This window comes from Caenorhabditis briggsae, assembly GCF_000004555.2.
Source record: "Caenorhabditis briggsae complete genome, chrV, whole genome shotgun sequence".
In the NCBI taxonomy this organism is placed as follows: Eukaryota; Metazoa; Nematoda; class Chromadorea; order Rhabditida; family Rhabditidae; genus Caenorhabditis; species Caenorhabditis briggsae.
Genome location: NC_013488.2, coordinates 14,107,231 through 14,129,646, shown reverse-complemented (window position 1 = coordinate 14,129,646; position 22,416 = coordinate 14,107,231). Strand labels below are relative to the sequence as shown.

The following is a 22,416-nucleotide window of genomic DNA, read 5'->3' as shown; positions in this document are numbered from 1 at the left end:
TGACTTTAAAGTTGACCTTCCGACTGGACTTTCTCTTTGCGCTTTCACAATCTATCCTGCGATGGACGCCATGATTGTGATGTATGTCGTGGCTGATTACAAGAAGGCTGCAAACAGTAAAAACTGAAAAAATTAGGCTGAGCATTTTACGAAATAGTTTCAGGAATTCTCAAGAAGCTTGTAGATAAGGCGTACAACTGGATCAACGGATTGGACGAGGAAGGAAATACCAAAGAAATCAATGCAAATATTCCAGCAGCTTTGAAGGCTCTTTGAATCATCAAGTTTTCTGTCATCTTTAATAACGTGAGGAAATCCCTCGACGACAATCTGAGGTGGCCGAACGATGAGATTCAAAAAAGTGGCACGATAACAACCAGATGTGTGAATAGTAAAAAATATGACTTCTAGTTTTGCATTTTCTCGTATAATTTTTTTATGAGTTGCTATTTTCAATCTGGACAGCAATTAGGAATTCTCATAAACCTGTGACGTGGTTGGCTAGACAGTTGCAACAAAGATCCACCCCAAACCATAACTGACTAAAGCCCAACTCAATTTCCGTTTACCTAGACACCGGAATTTTTTATCAGATCCCACACGACTCTCACTAGTTTCTACGAATTCTCAATGAACACTGTAAATGAGAATCCGAACTCTTTTATCCGCTATGCCAGATATGTTCAGAGAATCGCTCAATTCGGGTTTTTCTCCACCTCCGTCTTCTGCTCTCTGTTGATTTATCTCACTATTTTCTGGCTTCAAAGAAGTTTTGGAAGTTATAAATATCTCCTGGTTCTTTTTCCTTCAGTCGGGATCCTCTTTGCTACCGTTGAATTGATTCTGTATCCGGTGAGTTGATGTTGGGTAACTAATAGTAAAATCGGAAAAATGAGTTTAGGACGTCTATTCCCATAATTCTGGGTATCTTTTTTTCACTCCCCTAAGGCCATTTAACCTTGGCAGAGACATGGTTACTGCGCTTCTTTCTTTCTACTCAGGAGTATATGCGTATACAATTTCCATGCTATCCGTTCAATTTATCTATCGATACTGGGCGATTTTTGAGTAAGTAAACACTGAAAGTAGGCCATTAATGCAAAGTTCAGCAACATCTGGTTTGCTTCTTTTTGAATAACCCCATAGGAATCAAAAAATTTAGCACTACCAAACTTCGATATTTCAAAGGATGGAGATTCTCAATTTGTGTGCTTTATTCGTCGGTGTTTGGTGTTTTATGGACAATGGGAATTTACTGTTTCGATGAGATGGATGAATACTCCGAAAAATATATGGAGTAAAAGCTGAAGATAATATTCATAATTCGAAATCAAAATTTCAGAAAAGATCTTCTTGAAAGATACAATTTGACTGTTTCCGAAATCTCTTCATTGGCTTTGGTTACGTATAACGAAGATGGATCACTCAGATGGTTCAACATTTCGGGTACTTTCGATATGACAGCTATCATGTTGCTTCAGTACACAGTGATTATTTATTGTGCCATTTGGATGTATCATGGAATGGAAGAGAAACTCCGATCATTGTCTTTATCGATGAGGAATCTTCATAAGCAACTGTTCAAGACACTGATACTTCAAATCGTCACTCCAACCATTTCTCTGTTTTCACCAGTATTTTTCATAATCTATCTCCCATTTTTTGATCTTAAAGTTGACCTTCCGACTGGAATCTTCCTTGCCGTTTTTACAATCTATCCTGCGATGGACGCCATGATTGTGATGTATGTCGTGGCAGATTACAAGAAGGCTGGAAAGAGTAAGAACTTAAAAACTAAGGGTGAAAATATTAGGTAATACTTTCAGGAATTCTCAAGAAGCTTGTAGATAAGGCGTACAACTGGATCAACGGATTGGACGAGGAAGAAAATACCAAAGAAATCAATGCAAATATTCCAGCAGCTTTGAATGCTCTTTGAATCATGTGTTATTATTTTTTATCGTGTATCACCCAAATCGAATCATATAAACTGATAAAAAAATTCAAAGTTTTTCAGCAGAATGGTAAAATACAATTTGAAAAAAAGCAGTTCATAATTTTTCTAAAGCTCCTGTTCACATGGTTTACCCAAATCCTTTAATCCTCATAGACGCAGAACAATCGATTTCCGACGATCATAGTAACACAATGAAATTTGTTCTTCTTCTTCTAATTCCTACATTATCATCAGCGCAACTTGACTTGAGCGCTATTAGTAAGTGAAAGTAGAAATAGATTTTCGAACAATGATAAAATCACAGAAAAACAAGCCACCACTCCTTCTGGACCAACAGTTTCTACTGCAGTAGCTACTACTACAACCGTTGGCAAGGATTCCAAAAAAAAATTTCACAAATTCCCATATTTTTATTTCTAGGTCCCTGCAATGTAGGCTGCCAACACTCATGGATCCCATATAACGGAAATTGCTATAAGGTTTGTTGAAATTCTAGGTCAATAACTTTATTTTTTCAGAAAATGCTCGATGTCCTGACGCAATCAACGGCTGAGGAAGAGTGTGTTTCACTTGGGGCTCATCTGGCTTCGTTTGAAACACCTGAAGAGGCAACTGCAATCAAAAGTTAGTCTGAAACACTCTAACTAACTGACAAAAGCTTTTTAAGATCTGGTCCTTTTTGCTCCTCTATTTTCCGATGATCTTCAAACTTTCTGGTCGAGTAGCCAGGAATCATGGATTGGTCTATCGAAAACAAGTAATGGCGCTTGGAAATGGTCGGATTCCACTGAAGTAGATTTCACGAACCTCCCAGATGGAACATCCGTTTCAGAAGCGTCTTGTGTTTCTGTGAGTGGGAAGATTTTGTTTCGGAACAGATCGGTTTTTTTAAAGATGAACATCAGCGGAGTGTGGCAGTCAAATAAGTGTTCTTCCACCGTTTCTTCCTTTATCTGTAAACGAACGGCTGATTCTACAGCTTGAATCGTGGTACCTTCATATATTCAGGTGCATATTAATTTCATGATGAACGTTTTCTATAATCTTTTGCTCAAATTTGCCTCAATACAACCCAAATGTTTTGTTTTATCTGTGAAAAACAGGAAGCTTCTATAGTTCCTGTCAATCAGAATCCGGTTCATCTAGAATAATCGATTCTAAAAACTTACTAATGTGTTCCAATTTCCTGTCTACTGTACGAAACGCAAAACAACACTCGAAGAACATTCTACCGTAGTATACAAGCCATTACAACAACCATGGAACCCTATCAAAGGGAATCTAACTTAAACTACATGAAAATCGCACAAATTGTGGCTTAATTGAGCTTTTTTGTTACAAACACCGTTGGAGAAGCCATTAAAACTAAATTTGGTGAGCTTTATGATCTCAATCATCTTAAGATCATAGAGAGAGTTCAGGGAACCAGACCGGCATTTTGAGACAACTAGAGCACAGAATTCGGAGGGTCAAGAGATTCGGGTGTACATTTCGGGTGTACATGTGATTAAGGGATACAAAATATACAGCTTAGGAGTACCAACTTCGAATTTTTCAGGTATTTTGTACTCCCGAATCTAGCATACCGTAAAAACTGTAATATAACGCCATCTGTAATAGAAGACCCCCTCTAATATAACGACACCCTCAAGAGGTGATTGCAGGTAGCAAAACATAGTTTTCATGCTTGATTAACAGAGTAACTGTGGAATCTAGAAATTTCGCACCATTTTTTTCATTTTGGTACACTGTTAATCAAGTAAAAAGCTAAGTTTTGTCACCTCGCATTATCCAAAAGCACCGCTCCGAAAAATAGAACGCCATGGCGCTATATTACAGGTTTTACGGTATCTGATTTCTGATTGTAATGAGATCCGGTGTAACTCAGCAAAGCTGTGAAACAAAAAGAAGAACAATAGAAACTGAAGAATTTTAGCTGTCATAATGTTTATTGAGCTTCAAAAAATCGTTTTTGAAAAAGCGCCGATGGTTTATGACCAGACTCTACTTCCCAGAGCCGTTTCTCTGGTTTGAGCAGTCGTTGTACCATTTTCTGGGAGCTCATTCAAACTAAGAATACTGTACATCCAATCGAAAATTTTCTTCAGCATCTCTGAAAAATTTTATAATCGAAGTCGAACTATTTTCAAACAACTTTTCGCCGCGTTTCTGTAATCTGTGACAATATACATGACGATCATGGCATCCAAAGCTGGATACAAAGTGAACGCGCATAGAAACATTCCCGTGGGAATACTGATTTTCAAGTCAAAAAGTGGCAGATAAATAATGAATACAACAGGCGCAAACAGGCAAAGTGTTGGGGTGAAGATTTGAAGAAGAAGAGTTTTGTAAAACTGTTTGTGAAGATTTCTCAAGGAAACTGATAACATTTTCAGCTTTTCCTCCATTTTCTGATACATTACTATGGCACAGTAGATCACTATTGTGTACTGGACAATCATAAAAATCGTCATATCAATTGTGCTCGAGTTATTCCTCCATCGAAGTGATCCATCCTCGTTATAGGAAACCAGACAGAGCCTTGCGATTTCGGTAATGGTAAGATCATATCTGTACAACAATTCTTCTCTGAAAAGAAGAATATTTGGAGCCTAATTAGTCAATTAATTGTTTTTTAGTCTTAATTTCTGACCTCATGTAATGATCTGTATAATCATCCATCTGATTGAAAAAATACATAGATAATCCCCATTGTGCTCCTACGATAACCGAATAGGCAACACAAAACAAAAACTTCCAACCTTTGAAAAATCGAAGTTTTGTTTCGCTGAAAAGCATATCGAAACTTGTTTATCAAGACGAAATTTTATACTCGAAAATCGCCCAATATCGATAAACGAACTGAACTGATAACATGCAAATTGTTGAGGCATAAATGGATGTGTAGAATGCCATAAGAATAGTCACAATCTCAATTCCAACACCAAACGGACGGCGGGTACTGTAGAAGAAATAGCCAGCGTTAAACGAGTGAACATTCTAGAAAACTATGAGATATTCATATTCAGATGAAGCTTTTCTTACCGGATACAAAATGAGTTCTACAGTTGCAAAAAATATGCCAACAGCTGGGAACAAAATCAGCAGATACTTGTAGCTTCCGAAATTTCTCTTCACCCCAAAAATAGTTAGAAAAATCAAAATGCCACAAAAAACCATAGTTGAGCAGAAACCAGCTTCCGCAACACTCTGAGCAATGGTGACCCAACTCTTGTAAGATTTTGATTGATTTTGGAAGAGTTCCATGGTTTTAAGTTGGGCGGAAAAAATGGAAGCAGATTAAAGGGAGGATGTCTACGTTCGTGAGCCACTAATTCATATGAAGGCAGACTGTTTGTTTTTATTACTAAATTGCCTAGCCAGCTAGTAACCTACTTCCGGTCTTGCTTGTCGTGTCTCGTCTAGATGATAATAAATCTGAATCAATTTCATGGAGGAAATTAACACGTGTTGTTCGAATAAAAGCACAATCACCTACCGTATGCAGAAAGAAAGCTATTTGCCCACGCAACAAAAATGTGTTATTATCGGACTTGTCAACGATTCATAGACCTACAATAACCTACAGTGGTCATAGAGCTCAAGAGGCCTACTCTAATTCTAGAAAATTAAAGTAACCATAGCTACAGTAGGCCTAAACTAGAATACAATTCTTCTGAAGGGATCTTCAGTAATTCTGGAAAAGTAGTCCTAGAAGAACCTACAGCAACCACTGATACCTACACCTACAGTAATCGTGAAAGAAGGATACAGTAGGGACCAGTGTGTGCTATCGGTACGGTTTCGGTGAATTTAAAAATTACCGGTAATTTTACCGGTAACTTACCGGTAATTTACCGATAAAATACCGGTAAATTACCGGTATTTTACCGTAATTACCGGTAATTACCGGTAAATTTACCGAAAACTACCGGTAATTTCTAGGAAAATTTTCTGCTTTTTTTTTCAAAATTTGGAACCGCGACGTTTTAGAACCGCGACATTTTAGAGCTGCACTACTACCCGGGCTGGGCCGGAATTCTTAGCAAGTATGGTTTTTTCTGCTCCAAAAAATAACTTTTTCTGTGTTAGTTTTCTTGCTCGGCAACCGATACCATTAGATTCCTCTCATGATTTTACGTATAACACGCCTAGCTGCCAAGCTAGCTTTTCAAAATTAAGCCGTGTAAGAACCTCTAAAAAATCTGCCGAGGTGGCTTCCAACACAGGACACCAAGTAACCCATATGTGCCGCCTTTTTGAAGTAGATTTCATTGTGTTTAGCTTGAAGAGAGCGTTCGAATGGTGGTTAGATAAACTCTCTAGCGTAAAAATGAACCGAGTTATGATGAATGGAAGTTTTAGTGGCTCGGGACGTCTTCAGGATTCTCGGACAGTACGTATTCTGAAGATCAGAAGGCTCTATCTCTCTTCTGAAGCCAGTTATGGAGCCGTGAGCGCGCGCCCTCATTTGGAGGCGCACACACAGAGAGATTTACCGGTAACTTACCGGTAATTTACCGGTAAAATACCGGTAAATTTTCGGTAGTTTTCAAATTTACCGGTAGGTTACCGGTAAATTACCGGTAAATTTCGGTAAATTTTTACCGGTTAATTACCGGTAAACTTACCGAAAAAGCCGTTACCGGTAAGTGACAATCGGTAGTCACACACTGGTAGGGACCTACAAAAGTCTTGAAAAATGAGAAATACAGCAATTCAAGCTATCTAATTACGGATTCTCAAATTTTGATATTTTCGAAATCTGGTTTTTGAAAAGTTGTGGCCAACAGAGTATTCCTTCAGAAATGTAATGTTTTTCTGAGGCTATAGCAGATTTACAGTAACCCATCTGACCTACAGTAAAAACTCTCAACAGATCAAACTTTAGCCAAACGGTCACTTGCAGTGGTTTGATCTCTTGGTGTGTCGTCGCCCAAAAACTCGAGGCATTTTCTGGCGATTCCTTTAACGAATCCTGAAAACCGATTATCAGCAACAAGGTGGTCTCAAATGTTCACCCACGTTTGTATGCATGTTTGTATTCTGTGATGACTTTGAGAACTATCAGTGTGTCTACAAGTGGATAAACACTGAAAAAGCAAACTACAATTCCCGATCGAAAACTGATTTTCATGTCGTAAAATGGGGAGGTCAGTACAAAGAAACCGGGAAGTTGGAAGAAAATTGTTGGAGCCGCAATCTGAATCTTTCAAAGTTTTGGTTTTTTTTGGAGTTATGAAACCTGATAAATCAATGCGATGAAGAACTGTTTCTGCATCTTTTCGTAACGAGAAGACGTTGATAAGAGTTTTCCTTGAGTTCTCCGATACATTACAACTCCACAAATAAGAATTATGGAATACTGTAGAGTCATGAGCACAGAAACCGTGCCGATGCATTGGACACTGTTCCAACGGATGGTTTTCGACTCGCCTTCATAGTTCTGAAAGTATCTGACTCGTTGAATTAGTTAAATTATTGATCAACAACATATGCTAGAACTGCAAAATGAGGAACACTTTTGATTTCAACCCCATATATTTGAAGGACTTCGTCTCTCATATATTCCAGAGTGACGTCATCTGGGTGTGTGATATTAGAAGCGTACGCCCAAATCACACCTCCTATGAGAGTGTAAACCAGCCAAAGACTGTATTTCCATCCTTCGAACTGCTTCCCCCAGTCAGGGCTGAAAATATTTTTCATTAGATTTTCAAAGGTTTTGAAGTGTCACTAACTTTGAAATCACACAAGCTCTGTATAAGAATTGGACTGCCAAGAAAGCCAGAATCATGGAGTAAAAACCACAATATATTACTGAAAGTGAATAATTGTTCTAACGTTTTAATAAAGAACTTACAGAGTCCAAGTTCTGCTGCTTGCTTCGATTCTCTGAAAGTGCCGCCCAGAGTGAAATAAATAAAACATCCATTGTAGGAGTGAAATAGCTAAAAGACTTTTCTTTTTCAGCTGGGAATTTTCAATAAAACCTACTGGTCTCACAAGAATATCAAGGGTGGAGAACAAGATCCCGATTACAGCAAAAGTTACAATCATTTTTTGATAGGTTCCGGAAATGTGTTTGGTATGAAAAATGGTGAGATGGATTAATGAATAATTCAAGAGAACTGTGGAGATGAAGCAAAATCTAGAAATATGATCCGAAAGAATTGTGAAATCGAGACCCATCTTTTTAGGCTTACTGCTGGAAAATTGAATATAATAAATGTGGTTTAGTAGAGTGGGAGGAGTTTCCTGTTATGTTGAAAAAAAACTGAAGAGATAAATAATACATAACTTTATTAGTTTATAATTAAAAAAACAGAGAGTCAGAGAACCTACTACTGTCAAAACCACTTTTAGATAATCCTTCTCGGTACGTCTGGAACAATTTGGAACGCTGAAAAAAACAGTAAATTAATCAGAATGATCTATGTTCAAACGCGCGATGAGCATTATGAATGCTGTAGAGTCATGAGCATAGAAATTGTGCCGATGCATTGGATACTGTTCCAACGGATGGTTTTGGACTCGCTTTCATGATTCTAAAACTATCTGAATTAATCAAATCATTCATCACCAACGTATACTAAAACTACGAAATGAGGATCATTTTTGATTTCAACCCCATATATTTGAAGATCTTCGTCTCTCGTGGTAGCCAGCTGAGTAGCGACTCAACAACACTTAGGACGCTTTAGTTTTCAAAAAAACGTTTCGAAGCATTGAACATTGAGCCGATTTTGAAGAAAGTGCGACGAAGCGCACTGATAAATCCGTTGCTATGTTTTATTTCATTATGAACAAAAACATAAATGGGTTTTCGAGACCATGTTACTTGATACATTGCTTTCTTCACCCATTTCTTTTGATCTACAGCAGACATCCTACTTGGAACAAACGAAGGTTAAGGTTCACGATAACTGCCAAGAATCTTATTAAAAAGGGTAACGATGACATCCGGTTCCTTCCATCCGGTTATCTGATAATAGCAAATCTAGACAATCTCATTGTTCTCGAGATGTTGGAAAACACGACGATTGCTTTCTCAAAATGGTTGACTCTTTCAAAAGTCATTACATCTGCAGGCTTCTTCTCTACAACAATTTCAGTGGCAACTTTTCTGATTCTCACTGTATTTTTCGTTAAAACAAGTTATGACAACTACAAAAGATACATGATTGTTTTCTCGGTTCTTGGTTTCGCTTTAGCTGCGATTGAAGCAGCAGTGAATCCCATTTTTCATTCCTATAATTATGGGTTCGTCATGTTCAGTTTTTCACATCCATTCGGTGCACCTAGTGATGTCTCCTTTACCTTGTTACGTAAGTTACGGAAATTTCGTTCATCAAAAACTTAAAATTTTAGTGGTCTACACTGGGTTTTACGCAGCAACCATCTCCTTTTTAACTGCTCAATTCTTTTATCGTTACCTCGCCATTGTACAGTACGTTTATCCCTTTTTCAAAATTCCACCTATATAATACAGTCCCCAATTGGTCCCTGTTTTTTTTGGTGGATGGAAGCTTATACTCTGGATTCTGTATGCCTGTTATTTCGGTCTTCAATGGGCTCTTGGTGTCACCTTTTTCGCTCGTTTGGATGAAGTGTCAACTGATTATATGGAAGATGAAATATTACAGTACTACGGTAAACGAGTTGAAGAGATTGCAATGTGTGCTGTAGTTGCATTCGACAAAAATCACGAATTGAGATGGTTCAATTTGATGTGCGTACTCAATATGACTTTGATAATGGTAATATGATTCAATTCAAAGTGATTTCAAATTTTAATGATTTTCAGATGGTTCAATACGGATTGATCATAACATTTGGATGGAGAATGAGTCTCAAAATAAGAGAGGCTGTGTCAATGCTTTCCACATCCATGATACGACTTCACACTCAATTCTTCAAAGTTTTGGTGCTCCAGGCTTGTTGAATCTTGCAAAATTTTTGATTATTTATTTCATTAAAATCCAGATTCTCGTCCCAACCATAACTCTTTTCATGCCGGTGTTCATTTTAATGTACACACCCATGTTTGATTTCCAAATACGATTTCCGTCCGGAGTGATGCTCAGCGCATTCTCCTTTTTCCCAGCAATGGATGCCATCATTGTCATGTACATTCTAACTGACTATCGGAATGCTATCAAAAGTGTGTTTCAATTAATCAAAAACTGACATAATCGTAATTTTCAGACATGTTCGAGGGATTCTCAGCGACAGTTCATGGGGCAATGCGTGTTTCAAATGTAGCGGACGGTAGTCAGATGTCTCGTTGGACGACACGAAGTTAATGATTTGATTATGATTTTTCCATAATTCTTGAAGTTGTGAATAAAAGTATATTAATGTCTAAAAATGTAGCGATCTAGTTCAGAATCTGACAAATATCCTTCCAGCAGTGCTCGCGCAATAGTGACCGAAACTTGTCCAGTCGAGAGCTTGGAAGACAATACCAAGTTCAAATAATCGTTTAGATTATTCATGCACAGCAAATGTTCTCTCAAATTGTTTCACATCAGATCTTAACCAGGGATGTTCAAAACGGAAGTCCTAAACTAAACCATTTTTAGATATTCCTGAAGTTTTTTTTTCGGAATTATAGCTTTTCGGACTACTACGATATGTCAACGGCGCACTAGAAAAGTTTCCGTGCGGGCCTCGAGTGGAATCAATTGTTTTGCTTTTTGAAATCTGTTTGTCAATTTATTGCGCGTTTGTGATGCAAAAGTGGGATTCCGGAGTTCCGAAATTCCGAATTTTCGAAACTCCCAGAATGTGAAACTTGGAGTTTTCGACATTCCGAAATATTCCAAAACGCCCATTCCGAACGCCTCTATACTGGAGACAGTTCTGTCTTGAAGTGGCGAAATCGTCATGTTGATACAATGAACACTTATTACCTTGAATAAGTTGTATTTTCTGCGTTTTTGGCCTTTTGGCAAGTACCTCCCCGAAAAACTATTTTAGATTCATTTTCTTACTAAAGCACGTCTTCAATACTGTTGATTGTTTCCAAGTAACTCCTCTGTGCCCGAGGTCTACATCAATAACATCTATATACGCACATACGGACGGAAATTGAATTCAGCTATGTTTTTTCTATCGATCCTTAACAAAAAACAAGCTTATCAGTTTGAATCAAGCGCCGAAACGATGCCGTACTATCAGTTGGATGAATTGACCCGATTTATTGCCAAGGTTGGATTCATTTTCACTTCCCTTCTGGTGCTCCTGTTCATCTTTCTAACTATATATTTTGTGAAACGGGACTTTGGATCTTACCGTAACTTGTTGATCGCTTTCTCGATCCTTGGATTCTCGTTCTCCTCTTCTGAATACATTGTTCATCCGGTGAGTTTGTGATTCTAATACGAAAACATTATTTCTTGACATCCAGATGATTCACAGCTACAGTGCGGGATTTGTGTTTTTCACCAACCCTCAAACCTCCATAGTCTCCAATGATGTCATGAAAATTGGTCTCGTTTTCTTCTGTGGAATTTATGGATCTACAGTATGTTTCATCGCAGTACAATTCATGTACAGATACTGGGCACTTTTTGAGTGAGTTGCAGTTGTCATGATTAAAATACAAGAATCAAAAAAAGCTATCACTATTGCAGTGCTCCTAAAATCAAATGGTTCGAGAGCTGGAGAATCCTACTGTGGTGTTGCTACAGTCTCAGCATTGGAATCCTCTGGGCAGGCGGTATCCATTGGTTTCTGGAGATTGACGACTTCTCAATTGACTATTTCCAACAAGGTGTTCGTCAAATATATGGCCTTGAGCTCTCTTCGATTCCCGGTTTCACTTCTGTCATCTATACGAGAAAAGGAGACGTAAGATGGAGAAATTTGATGTGCACCATTGAAATGACAATGATCATCGGGATGCAGTACATGATTATTTGTTTCTGTGGGAGGAAGATGAGTACCGGAATGAAGGAGAAGATTTCGATGTTGTCAGAAACCAGCCGAAGACTTCATACACAGTTTTTCAAGTCTTTGGTTTTGCAGGTTTGTTAGTTTCTCGTTTTTTTTAGAATCTGGTATCTCATTAGAATCATTCCGACCAAGAACATTGGAAATCGGAAGTGACGACTTCTATCTGAAAATAGCAGCGTCATTGTTTAAGAATGCATTAGACCAAAAAGTTCCAAATCACATTTTGCTAACAACAACACAGCTAGATAAAAATAGACTCTTCAAAAAGCTGAAATCAAAAACTATCTATCTAAAAACTTTCAGATCGTCGTTCCAACGTTTCTACTATTTCTCCCCATGATCATCATAATCTATCTCCCATTATTCAACCTGGAATTCAGTTTCCCAACTGGAATCCTCTTCAGTGCATTTGCCATCTATCCAGCCATTGATATCGCAATCATCCTTTACATTGTTTGTGACTATCGAAACGCCATAAAATATGTTCTTGAATCGATGAAGTCAGTTTGCATGTCCGGTGGTTATTCCTCTCAAGAAGTCTCTTTCCCCATTTGCACTACGAATAATCAGATGGTCTACCCACATCACACAACTGGAGTTTAGATCTTCTTTTCTTCTTAATTAACTTTTTTCCATATTCTTTGTAACGGCGCTAAACTATAGTACATGAGATCTTACAGATCTGTTCTTCGAAACTTCTGAGAACATGTGAGGTCTAAAAATAAAGAACAGAGAATAGTGATGTTGGATGATGTATGGAATAAAAGGTTTGATGACAAGTTGATGATGTCGTAAACAATTTTGTAAAGTTTAGGGTTGATGATTTAAGATAAGAACCAATTCCCAAACTTCAGCAAGAATATTTGTTTTTTAATATTTTTTCAAATGAAATGTTTCGTAGAAACTGCTCATAGTCTTCAAAACGGAGATTTATTGTATACCAGCAAGCTGGTGCGCCTTCGGCGCGATTCAATTTAGTTTTTACTGGTTCGTAGCTTCTCGGTTCACCTTTTTCTTGAAGGGTCACGTAAATTTTTTTTTTCAAGTTTTTCAAAAGTTGACAGACTGACATCGGGACGGACAGACGCGTGTAGCGTTTTATATACCAGCAGACTGGTGCGCCTTCGGCGCGATTTAACTTAGTTTTTTTACTGATGCGTCGCTCCGCTCTTCATTTTTTTAAAGGGTCACGTAAATCTATATTTATTTTTCAATTTTTTCAAAAGCGGACAGCCTGACATCAGGACAGACAGACGCGTGTAGCGTTTTATATATAACTAGGGAAGGCCCCAACTCGGGTGTGGCGATACGCATGGTGACCTATATCATCTGAAAGCTGACATTCTCCTGATTCCAAATCTGTTTTTAAAAAGTGCATTGTCGCGGTAGTTTTCGAGAAGCCTGGGTCGAAAGTCTTGAAAAAATAAGTGGATTTTAAACAAAATTTTCCTTCCTCACGTATATAAGTTTTGAAGCATTGAAAAAATGTGGAAGCGTGGTCGAGTGGTTAGTGAGGAGGAATATAAAGCGGGTACTCTCTGGTTCGACTCCCTCGACCCGCTAAACTTTTTCTGAATTTTTTCATTGTATTTTTCCGGTGATTGTATCGGACTTCTGGATGATGTTAAAAGATACATAGGTCATGAAATCTTGTGAAAAGTCTGTTTCTCTGCGTTTAGAACATATTTTAGGACATTCAAAATTTTTCGAAAATTTGTAAAAATTCCAAGGGGGTATGCCATGGTGAATTTTTCAAAAACAAAAATTTTCGAAAAAAAATTTTTTTTAGATTGTAAAGAATTATTCGAAATACAAATTAGAGTCAGAAGTCCCATAAATGATTCCATGTACTAATTTAAAAACTCTGTCCAAAAAAGTTAAACATGAACTGAAATCACTTTCAGAGCTCATAATTGTCTTCAAATGGACAATGTGAAGAAAATAACTTTGGTTACTTTGGCTTCTTCGGCTAACTTATAGTTCGGCTTTGGCAATTTTCAAAGGTTGATCTATTGGAGATTCTAGGCAAACCACTTGTTTGTGATTTCTCCCGACATTTGGACATTAGTACTCCTAGTTTTTGAAATGAGTTTTCGAAGGAGTTGATGGCTGCATTCCTTGTTTTTTTTTGAATTCAATTTGCATGTTTAATGTTTCTCTATAATCTAAAAAAATTTGCACATATTTTTTCGAAAATTTTTGTTTTCAAAAAATTCACCATGGCCTACCGCCTTGGAATTATTACAAATTTTTGAAAAATTTTGAATGTCCTAAAACACGTTCTAAACGCAGAAGAACAATAAAATAAGATTTTTCACAAGATTTCATGATCTATGTCCCTTTTAACATCATCCAGAAGTCCGATACAATCACCGGAAAAATACATTGAAAAAATTAAGAAAAAGTTTAGCAGGTCGAGGGAGTTGAACCAGAGAGTACCCACTTTATATTCCTCCTCACTAACCACTCGACCACGCTTCCACATTTTTTCAACGCTTCAAAACTTATATACGTGATGAAGGAAAATTTTGTTTAAAATCCACTTATTTTTTCAAAACTTTCGACCCAGTTTTCTCGAAAAAAAAACTACCGCGACGATGCACTTTTTGAAAACAGATTTGGAATCAGGAGAGTGTCAGCTTTCAGATGATATAGGTCACCATGCGTATCGCCACACCCGAGTTGGGGCCTTCCCTAGTAAGGAAGATAAGGAAGATACCGTATTTCCTCTTATACAGGCCCACCCAAACCGGCAACTTTGAGCTCAATTATCTCGATTCCCAGAAAAGATATCAAAATTTTGTTAACTGATAAAATATTGGTGATTATGATAAGTAATTTATCGGTTGACAAAGTTTAGATGTTCCTATTTTTCTTTTTCTACCGGTTACATCTTTCCTGTGTCAAATATCTAAATTATCCCGTTTCCCCAGTTGACAATTTGGGTGAGCGCCTATAAGAAGTTGACAATTTGGGTGAGCGCCTATAAGAAGTTGACAATTTGGGTGAGCGCCTATAAGAGGAAATACGGTATGATGTTCTCAATTTTTGTCTTTTCTGACCAATCTATCATACCATTTTTATGTTAAAATACACTATTCGTTCTCCTACCTGATGTTTGACTCATTTACCAAATCAGAAAAAGCCAAACCATCACACCGGAATTAATTTGGCTCGTGTCTCCGAGTACCTCCTTCTAAACTTTTGAAATTTATTCAGACGGTGTTTCATTTGGGCCAGAAGTCATAACACCCCTTCTTCTTCCTTTTTTGAGATATTTTTTCTCTTACGTCAGCCAATGTTTTGAATTCACACCTACCTATTTTTAGTCTCTTGCAACATTTTGATCTCGAAAGCCTTTCAGAAAAACATCTCAGCCATGGGTGCCGCTTATCTACCGTACATCCAGTTCTCGATTTTCATGGGAAATCTCGGATTCTTCTCGAACGCCTTCTTCGGATTCATCCTCGTCTACTTGACGTTATTCTATATCAAACGGCAATTCGGGTCCTATAATACCTGCTCGTCAACTTCCAAGTTCTGGGATTTGTGTTCGCCTCGTTTGAGTTCCTCTTTCATACGGTAAGTCAAATTCGGGACTATCGGAAATATGTCTGCGGCTCTTTGGTCAGGGTACTTCTAGGATGGGTACGATTCAGAAGCCTAGCGGCCCTAATTGTTTCTGGGTAGCTGATATCCGAAAGAACGGTTTGGTGTGCAACACCCTACTTTCATCTCAACAGTTACAGTTCCTTCATACCTACAATGCTAGTTTGACCTACTTCAGTCTTTCTCGCCCTCTCGGATTTTCCAACTTCACTATGGAATGGATGATGGGGATCTACACTGGACTCTATTCTGCCACAATCTGTATGCTTGCAATTCAGTTCATGTACCGTTACTGGGCAATTTTCGACACTCCAAAACTCTGTTATTTCCAAGGATGGTACTATTTCATTTGGGTTGGGTACTACACTTTCTTCGGTGTTCTCTGGGCATTTGCTGTTGGTAATTTCTTTGCAATGGACGACTTTGGAAGAAAATATCTGGAAGATGAAATCCTTCTTCGCTACGAAAGAAACATCACGGAAATTCCAGTTCTTGGTTTGATCGCATACGAAGGAGACAATATTCGCTGGAGGAATGTGTATGGATTGTCTCTAATGACTCTGATTTCAACAGTTCAATACTCGATTATCATCATTTGCGGCCATCAAATGTACTCTGGAATGCGTACTAAAATCGCTGTCCTTTCTGCTCAACACCGACGTCTTCATCGTCAGTTCTTCAGAGCCCTTGTGATTCAGGTTGGTTTCTTTAACAGATAGTGCAGATTATGCTTAATATCAGAAAGCATATGTGATGACTAAAACATATTTTCGATTTCCAGATCAGTGCACCCACTATAATTCTCTTCTGCCCAGTCTTCTTCATGATCTATGCGCCATTTGCTGATTTGGAAATGAGTTTCCCATCATGCATCATCCAAAGTGGATTTACGGTATATCCAGCCCTCGACTCAGTGATCATGATGAGTTGCGTTTCGGAATATGGAAGAGCATTGAAGAGTAAGAAAAACGAACAATTTGATTACTTTGAAAAAAAAACTTCAGAACTAATTGTGAACGCCAAGGAGAGGTACACTGTAAAAGCAACAAAAGAAGAGAGCCGAGAAACTGCGCAGACTCATGGAAAGGCAGTCACTACTAAACTCTAATCAATTTGATAAATTATCGTATTTTTTTAAATGAACCCCATGAAAAAAATAGTTTTTTCTTTTGAAATATAATTTTTTGAGAACATGAAGCCACGTTAAACCTAAATTTAATAAACATGTGACATAAAATTCCTTTTTCGTGGTGATGAGAAAAAGGACGCGCGAGATTAAAGGCGCACACACTTTCCAGGCGCCGCGGGTCTCGAAGCGATCATGCCCGAGCGGGCATGAAACTCGAATTTCGAAATCATTCTATGTGTTTTAACGAGTCACCCAGCCTACCCACCCGGGGAAAAGAGAAAAAAGAGAGAAAGAGAGAAATGAGAGGGAAAAGAGATTAACTATAATTTTCAGAAGGAGCGAAAAGACAGTTCGTCGAAGAACTCGAGCAGAAGGCAGGTGAAGAGTTCGGACACCACATCGAGAGACTCAAGATGATCCCCTTTGAAGCCAAAGCTACGTCCAAAGCTGCCGCTTACAAGGCAGAGAACGACAAGAGAAATTCGTGGATTTCTCAGAAGAAGCTTCCAATGAATGAGTCGTCGTTTTTGTTATACTTGTTGGACAGAGCTAAGAAAATCGGGAGTAGTGCTTTGGCGAAGATCTCGGCTGCCTATCAAACAGCAAACGAAGGAATTTCAGCCATCGGAGCGTCTTTTGTGTCAGACATCATCAAGTCAAAGAGGAGAGAGGAAAGCCTGCTAAAGAAAGAAGTAGTGAAGGTAAATATGGAGGATTTGCAGAAGATCACAATGTTGGCAATGAAAGAAGACAGTCCGGAGAGGGATCGAGATGCGTTGCTGGCAATTCTATCGTTCAATGTCATGCTAAGAGCACCGGAAGCAGCTGAGATCAAGTGGGCAGGAGTAACACAGAAAGGCGGGATGATTGAAATTCCTTTTTCGTGGTGATGAAACAGAAAAACATATTCTCTTGTAACGTAGAGGAAAGAGAATGCGTTTTTTTTCTTTTTGCGAAATTTTGATATTTAAACGTTCTAATGCCTTTTCATTAAATTTACCTGTGGAAACTTTTTACTTCCAAAAAATCAATTGACTTATTTAAAAATTAATTGACTTATGTATTACTAAAAGCTAACATAAAGAAAACGCGTTTTCGGACAAATTTCTTTAGTTTCAGTCCGACGCACTCATTCTGCTTGTTTAACTTAGTTTTGAGTTATAATACAGGTAAAAAAATCGGAGTGAGAGGTGGTTTTGTAACCGTTTTTCCCAAAAAAGGGGGGCTTTGAACTAACAGTTGGAGGAACAACTTGGAGCCAAAGTTTCTTTTCTATTATAGTTTCTTTACAATTAGTTGTCATTTGTACCAGTTCTCATTTTACTATTAGGTTGTTCCGAAAGTCTTTTACATTTTTTGAGCACGCATTTTATACATTCTTGCCGATCGATTTTCGTTTTCTTTTTTTTGTTTTAAGAATCTTTAACTCATGTTCAGTCCATGGCCGAGAGCCACGCCAACAAAACCCATGATGTTTGAGGTTGCCTTCTTTTTGAGTTTCTCAAAGGAGGATCCGATGCCCCTGCTCATTGATCTATATGCTCCGTAATTGGTGATAAGTCACTTGAGTATCTTGTAGTGCGACCTTGGTTCAATCGCTTTTGGAACAGCGGATATTCGCTCAAAAAGAAACCCGATTTTTATCACCTATTTTCAAGTGTCGACGCCGATATCTGGAAAGCCCTGGAAGCTGAGCCGAGACTCGCTGTTTATAAAGTTTCTTCTACTCTCGGTCTACCTACTATAATAGCATTTCATCATCTTTGAAGTTCGGGACATAGAGAAAAATATGGTCCACTGGTGCCACACTATTTCAGTGATTCACCGATTAAAACTAGTTGTTACTTGAGTTTGCTCACTTTGCTCGCTCGTAAGCTAGTCTTTGCTCGCTCGTAAGCGAACCTTTGATGGGATCCATTATCTTGTGTTAGCAAACAATAAAAGGTGTCTGTAGGTTGAAAAAAACAGAAAGCTTCAGTGGATCAAGGTTTGCCAAACTCCAGAAATCAATCACAAAGGAGAAATTCTTAAATAAAGGGAGATGTTGAGAATTTGGTGGTATTGTCATGTCTGATCTATAGAGAGCTTGCTCCCAAATGTGCGACCGTTACTACGGACATGTACTGTCGCCAACTGCAAAAAGTATTCAATACGTGTCGTGCTCTGCGTCCAGAAGCGGACACATTTGTTCTGCTTCACGATAATGCGCACCTGCACACGACTTTGGCCACTCGCCAAAAAATGCAGGGTCTAGGTATCCAAATACTCGGTTATCCATCATATAGTCCAAACCTCGCTCTATCAGAACTTTATTTAATCCGATTGCTTTAGAATGATTAACAGGGTGAACGCTTCGATAGAAGATCGGACCCCAAATCGTATATGGATGCCACCTTCGCGCAACAACCACCCGTGTTCTACACGAGAGGCTTCGATCATCTAGCAAAACGTTGGCAGGTTGTGATGAACCATAATACTGAATATATTACTCACTGAAATATTTCATACGTTGAATAAATTTGTGTTGAAAAAATGTCAAAAAATGTAAAAGACTTTCGGAACAACTTAATAGTTCTTACTCCTGAAACCATATATATTTTGAATTTTCGAAAAATTGAGAGAACTCTATTGGGATCAAAGGAAATCCCAGGATATCTTCAAAAACCCGAATGTTCAAAAATTCGGAAGTCTTGGAAATTTTAGGAATTTCGAAGAATCTAGAAAGTTGTAATTTTTTGAAATTCGAGGAAAATCGTGAATTACACTGCTGTTCTGGTTTGGAAAATGGAACAAATTTTGAAATTTTTGAAATTGAAAGTCAAAAAAGAAAACAAGAAACAACTATTAGGTTGTCCGGAAAGTAATCGATATTTTTCTATGTCTTCAAGAAGTCAAGATCAGTGTCTCAAAATCTCATGAATTCAGATTTTCAGAATCTCAGAAACTCAAAATATCAGAAATTCAGAATCTCAAGAGCTGATTGTAAATTCTCAAAAAATGAAACACTATAAACTCTCAATTTAGGGTAACCTTGTTAAGGATTACGGTAGTAGTGTATTTCTGTCACAAAATCATTTTCATTCACCTTGTAAAAGAGGTTGCATTTTTTGAGTCATTTTCATTGAAAAGCCCTGCAAAAGCTTTGGAAACTTTCTAATTAGTTTATCCAGATCCAGAAATATTCTTTCAGAATTCTTTGAACTCAGACGGTGCAGCTGCAAAATATTCTGAAAAACGCTTAAATTGAAAAAATATGTATTCAACTTTTTTCAACTTCCTCAACCAGCTAGATCAAACAAAAAATGTTTTTCCTACATCATTTTGAAACCCTGAATCACAATGCAGACTGCAATTATCTATAATTGAAGGCTATGACTCTATGACTCTTTTTTCTCTAAAACACAATTTATAAAGAAATCTAGTTATTCTCGCTTTGTTGACACCTTCCATTTTTGATAGTGACAACATCATTCTCGATATTTTTACTTGAGATAGTTTACTTCAAGAAGTGCGATAACCTATGCAATCCCATTGGACCTACTGTTTGAAAACATTTTTGTTTATACTCTGAATTACCAGAACTATCTGGACTCAAGGGAGCTTATAAGCTTAAAAACTTCTTGCTTGCTTGCCAGTTTTGCTTTTGTTATCATCGAATATCTCCAAATGATTGAACTTCACGAAATATCGTACATGTTTACAAAATGTGGATTTGGAGCTGCCTTCGTTGTGAATTTGTTCTTAATCTTCCTCACCGCATTCCATGTTCAAAGAATCTTTAGTACTTACAAGTACATGGTCATTGTATTCGCCTCAATGGGAATCATATTTTCCGGATGGGAAATCGTTGCGAGACCATTCGCTCACAACTACAACAAGGGATTTTTGTATTTCAGTCTTAGCGCTGCTTTCGATTATTCTCAAGACTTTCTTCAGTTTGCCATAGTTGCCTACGGTAGTTTCTATCTTGTCATTCTTGCATTCATAGTTGTTCAATTCATCTACCGTTATGTCACTATATTCAAACCAACACTCATAACAAAGTTCACTGGGAAAGGAGTTCTAGTTTGGATGATGTATCCACTTTTGGCTGGTGCTGCTTTTGGAGGACCTTTGTACTGTTTTGGATTAGTTGATTCGTATTCTGATGAGTATCTGAAGAATGAGATTCTTGAAAAGTACGGGTTGGCTATTAAGGATCTTCCTCGATTCGCTATTGTGACTTATGTAAGTTATCTGAAAAAAAATCGGAGCTGTGTAAAAGAAACGCCGGTGGCCGTGACCAAAGGTCCCACTACGAGAACTACAGTAACCTTTAAAAAATTATTTTCCGGATTTATTTTCTCGATTTTCTTGCGTTTTCAGTCAACTTTTTGAATTTTTATCGAATTTTGAGGAAAAGTGGCCGATTCGACAAAATCGGTGAAAAACGAGAAAATAAGTAGGACAATAAACATATTTTTAGGTTACTGTAGTTGTCTTTGTGAGACTTTCGTTCCAATTTTACCAGAATCATAAAAACAAGTTCAACAAATCAAATATTTTCTAGTTTTCCGAGACAGACAACATTTAGTTTTAAAAAGTTCATTCTTATTTTCTTCACAAACCTACCAATTTCCAGGATTCCGAAGGGAATTTGAGATGGCGTAATTGTTGCTATCTCCTCACTTCGATTACTGTAATGGGTTCTCAGTACATGATTATTATCTTCTGTGGCCTGCGAATGCACTTCACTATGAAAAAAGAACTCAAAACCTTCTCCGTACCCAATCGCCGACTTCAGAAGCAATTCTTCACTGCTCTAGTTATCCAAACACTAGCTCCAACTGCTTTGTTTGTAGTTCCAGCTGCACCGATTCTACTTGGACCACTTTTGGATGTCCAAATGAGTATACGAACTGGAATGATTTACGTGCTACTGAATCTGTATCCACCAATCGATAGTATTGCTTTTATGTGGATTGTGAAGGAATACAGAGTTATTATTGGAGGTAAAAAATTGATTGTTAGAATCTTAGACAACCGTAAAATTATTTCAGAACTCTGCGGATATCTGAAGTCATCTAAACCATCTGCACAAGCTTCTCGATTACCTTTTTCCTACATTACATAATTTAGGTTTTGTAGCCATTTTAATCTTCATTATAAACTTTGACCTCCACACGGAAGTTATATTTAGCTAGACATTCTTCTCTCGAATAAAGATTTACTTACAATTGTTTGGTAACTTGAATGCTTCCTTTATGAACTACAACGAGGAGTTGATAATGCTTTTAGACACGGGCTGAGAGTCCTTTTTATTCTAGTTTTAAGTTCTGATTTGCACCCAGGAAAAGCAGGTGTTACTCTTATTTTTTAATTAAAAGTTTTGGGAATTGAAACAAAGTGCCCTTCTATTAGAGGGGCTCTTCTAATAATAGGTTTACGGTAAGTTCACTATTTGGCCCGGCGGGATCTCTTAAAAATTCATCGGGCCAGTCTGCGTCGGATAAGTTGCAGGCCGGACCCATATTTTCCAAGATGGAGTAAAGCAAACAGCTCAATCTCCAAATTGAAGACTCACGAGATTTTGCACTCACTTAAACCCTTCCCAAAATTCTCTAGTTTCTTATAAATCGAATAATTTTGATCATGCTGCATGACAAACATCATTCATTCAATTCAATTTATGAAGTAATAAATCAGATCAACAATCACTTGATCCAATCCACCCCTCACCTCCTTCAAAAAGGGCCAAATGCACAACGTTTACTCAATC

The 22,416-nt window shown here is 37.8% G+C and overlaps 9 protein-coding genes across 9 annotated transcripts; 7 read left to right on the top strand and 2 right to left on the bottom strand.

The window, feature by feature from the left end:
* Nucleotides 1-61: 61 nt before the first annotated feature.
* On the top strand, nucleotides 62-276 carry CBG11564 (the record flags this gene model as incomplete). The annotated part of the gene is made up of 2 exons (XM_002637654.1): nucleotides 62-116; nucleotides 164-276. The coding sequence occupies 2 exons, from the start codon at nucleotides 62-64 to the stop codon at nucleotides 274-276; spliced, it is 168 nt and encodes a 55-aa protein (XP_002637700.1).
* A 354-nt stretch (nucleotides 277-630) lies between these two features.
* On the top strand, nucleotides 631-1,939 carry CBG11563 (the record flags this gene model as incomplete). The annotated part of the gene is made up of 5 exons (XM_002637653.2): nucleotides 631-852; nucleotides 902-1,068; nucleotides 1,163-1,297; nucleotides 1,343-1,779; nucleotides 1,827-1,939. The coding sequence occupies 5 exons, from the start codon at nucleotides 631-633 to the stop codon at nucleotides 1,937-1,939; spliced, it is 1,074 nt and encodes a 357-aa protein (XP_002637699.2).
* A 140-nt stretch (nucleotides 1,940-2,079) lies between these two features.
* On the top strand, nucleotides 2,080-2,941 carry CBG11562 (the record flags this gene model as incomplete). The annotated part of the gene is made up of 4 exons (XM_002637652.1): nucleotides 2,080-2,215; nucleotides 2,262-2,323; nucleotides 2,476-2,581; nucleotides 2,625-2,941. 4 exons carry the CDS (start codon nucleotides 2,080-2,082, stop codon nucleotides 2,939-2,941), a joined length of 621 nt encoding a protein of 206 aa, XP_002637698.1.
* Nucleotides 2,942-3,948: 1,007 nt separating this feature from the next.
* Cbr-str-23 lies at nucleotides 3,949-5,227 on the bottom strand (the record flags this gene model as incomplete). Its single annotated transcript, XM_002637651.1, has 5 exons — nucleotides 3,949-4,070; nucleotides 4,113-4,549; nucleotides 4,614-4,748; nucleotides 4,794-4,960; nucleotides 5,006-5,227. 5 exons carry the CDS (start codon nucleotides 5,225-5,227, stop codon nucleotides 3,949-3,951), a joined length of 1,083 nt encoding a protein of 360 aa, XP_002637697.1.
* A 1,750-nt stretch (nucleotides 5,228-6,977) lies between these two features.
* Nucleotides 6,978-8,152, bottom strand: Cbr-str-28 (the record flags this gene model as incomplete). The annotated part of the gene is made up of 6 exons (XM_002637650.1): nucleotides 6,978-7,163; nucleotides 7,206-7,406; nucleotides 7,451-7,652; nucleotides 7,702-7,780; nucleotides 7,824-7,911; nucleotides 7,958-8,152. The coding sequence occupies 6 exons, from the start codon at nucleotides 8,150-8,152 to the stop codon at nucleotides 6,978-6,980; spliced, it is 951 nt and encodes a 316-aa protein (XP_002637696.1).
* An 832-nt stretch (nucleotides 8,153-8,984) lies between these two features.
* On the top strand, nucleotides 8,985-10,266 carry CBG11559 (the record flags this gene model as incomplete). The annotated part of the gene is made up of 6 exons (XM_002637649.1): nucleotides 8,985-9,288; nucleotides 9,332-9,410; nucleotides 9,453-9,720; nucleotides 9,768-9,896; nucleotides 9,947-10,124; nucleotides 10,169-10,266. The coding sequence occupies 6 exons, from the start codon at nucleotides 8,985-8,987 to the stop codon at nucleotides 10,264-10,266; spliced, it is 1,056 nt and encodes a 351-aa protein (XP_002637695.1).
* Nucleotides 10,267-11,128: 862 nt separating this feature from the next.
* Nucleotides 11,129-12,523, top strand: Cbr-str-6 (the record flags this gene model as incomplete). Its single annotated transcript, XM_002637648.1, has 4 exons — nucleotides 11,129-11,326; nucleotides 11,373-11,539; nucleotides 11,599-11,992; nucleotides 12,224-12,523. The coding sequence occupies 4 exons, from the start codon at nucleotides 11,129-11,131 to the stop codon at nucleotides 12,521-12,523; spliced, it is 1,059 nt and encodes a 352-aa protein (XP_002637694.1).
* Nucleotides 12,524-15,299: 2,776 nt separating this feature from the next.
* Cbr-str-9 lies at nucleotides 15,300-16,637 on the top strand (the record flags this gene model as incomplete). The annotated part of the gene is given in 4 exon segments (XM_045238068.1): nucleotides 15,300-15,434; nucleotides 15,437-15,502; nucleotides 15,670-16,227; nucleotides 16,311-16,637. Coding segments are annotated over 4 exon segments (1,086 nt in total).
* Nucleotides 16,638-20,324: 3,687 nt separating this feature from the next.
* On the top strand, nucleotides 20,325-22,335 carry Cbr-str-45 (the record flags this gene model as incomplete). Its single annotated transcript, XM_045238067.1, has 3 exons — nucleotides 20,325-20,885; nucleotides 21,280-21,420; nucleotides 22,333-22,335. 3 exons carry the CDS (start codon nucleotides 20,325-20,327, stop codon nucleotides 22,333-22,335), a joined length of 705 nt encoding a protein of 234 aa, XP_045094589.1.
* Between the last annotated feature and the right edge of the window lie 81 nt (nucleotides 22,336-22,416).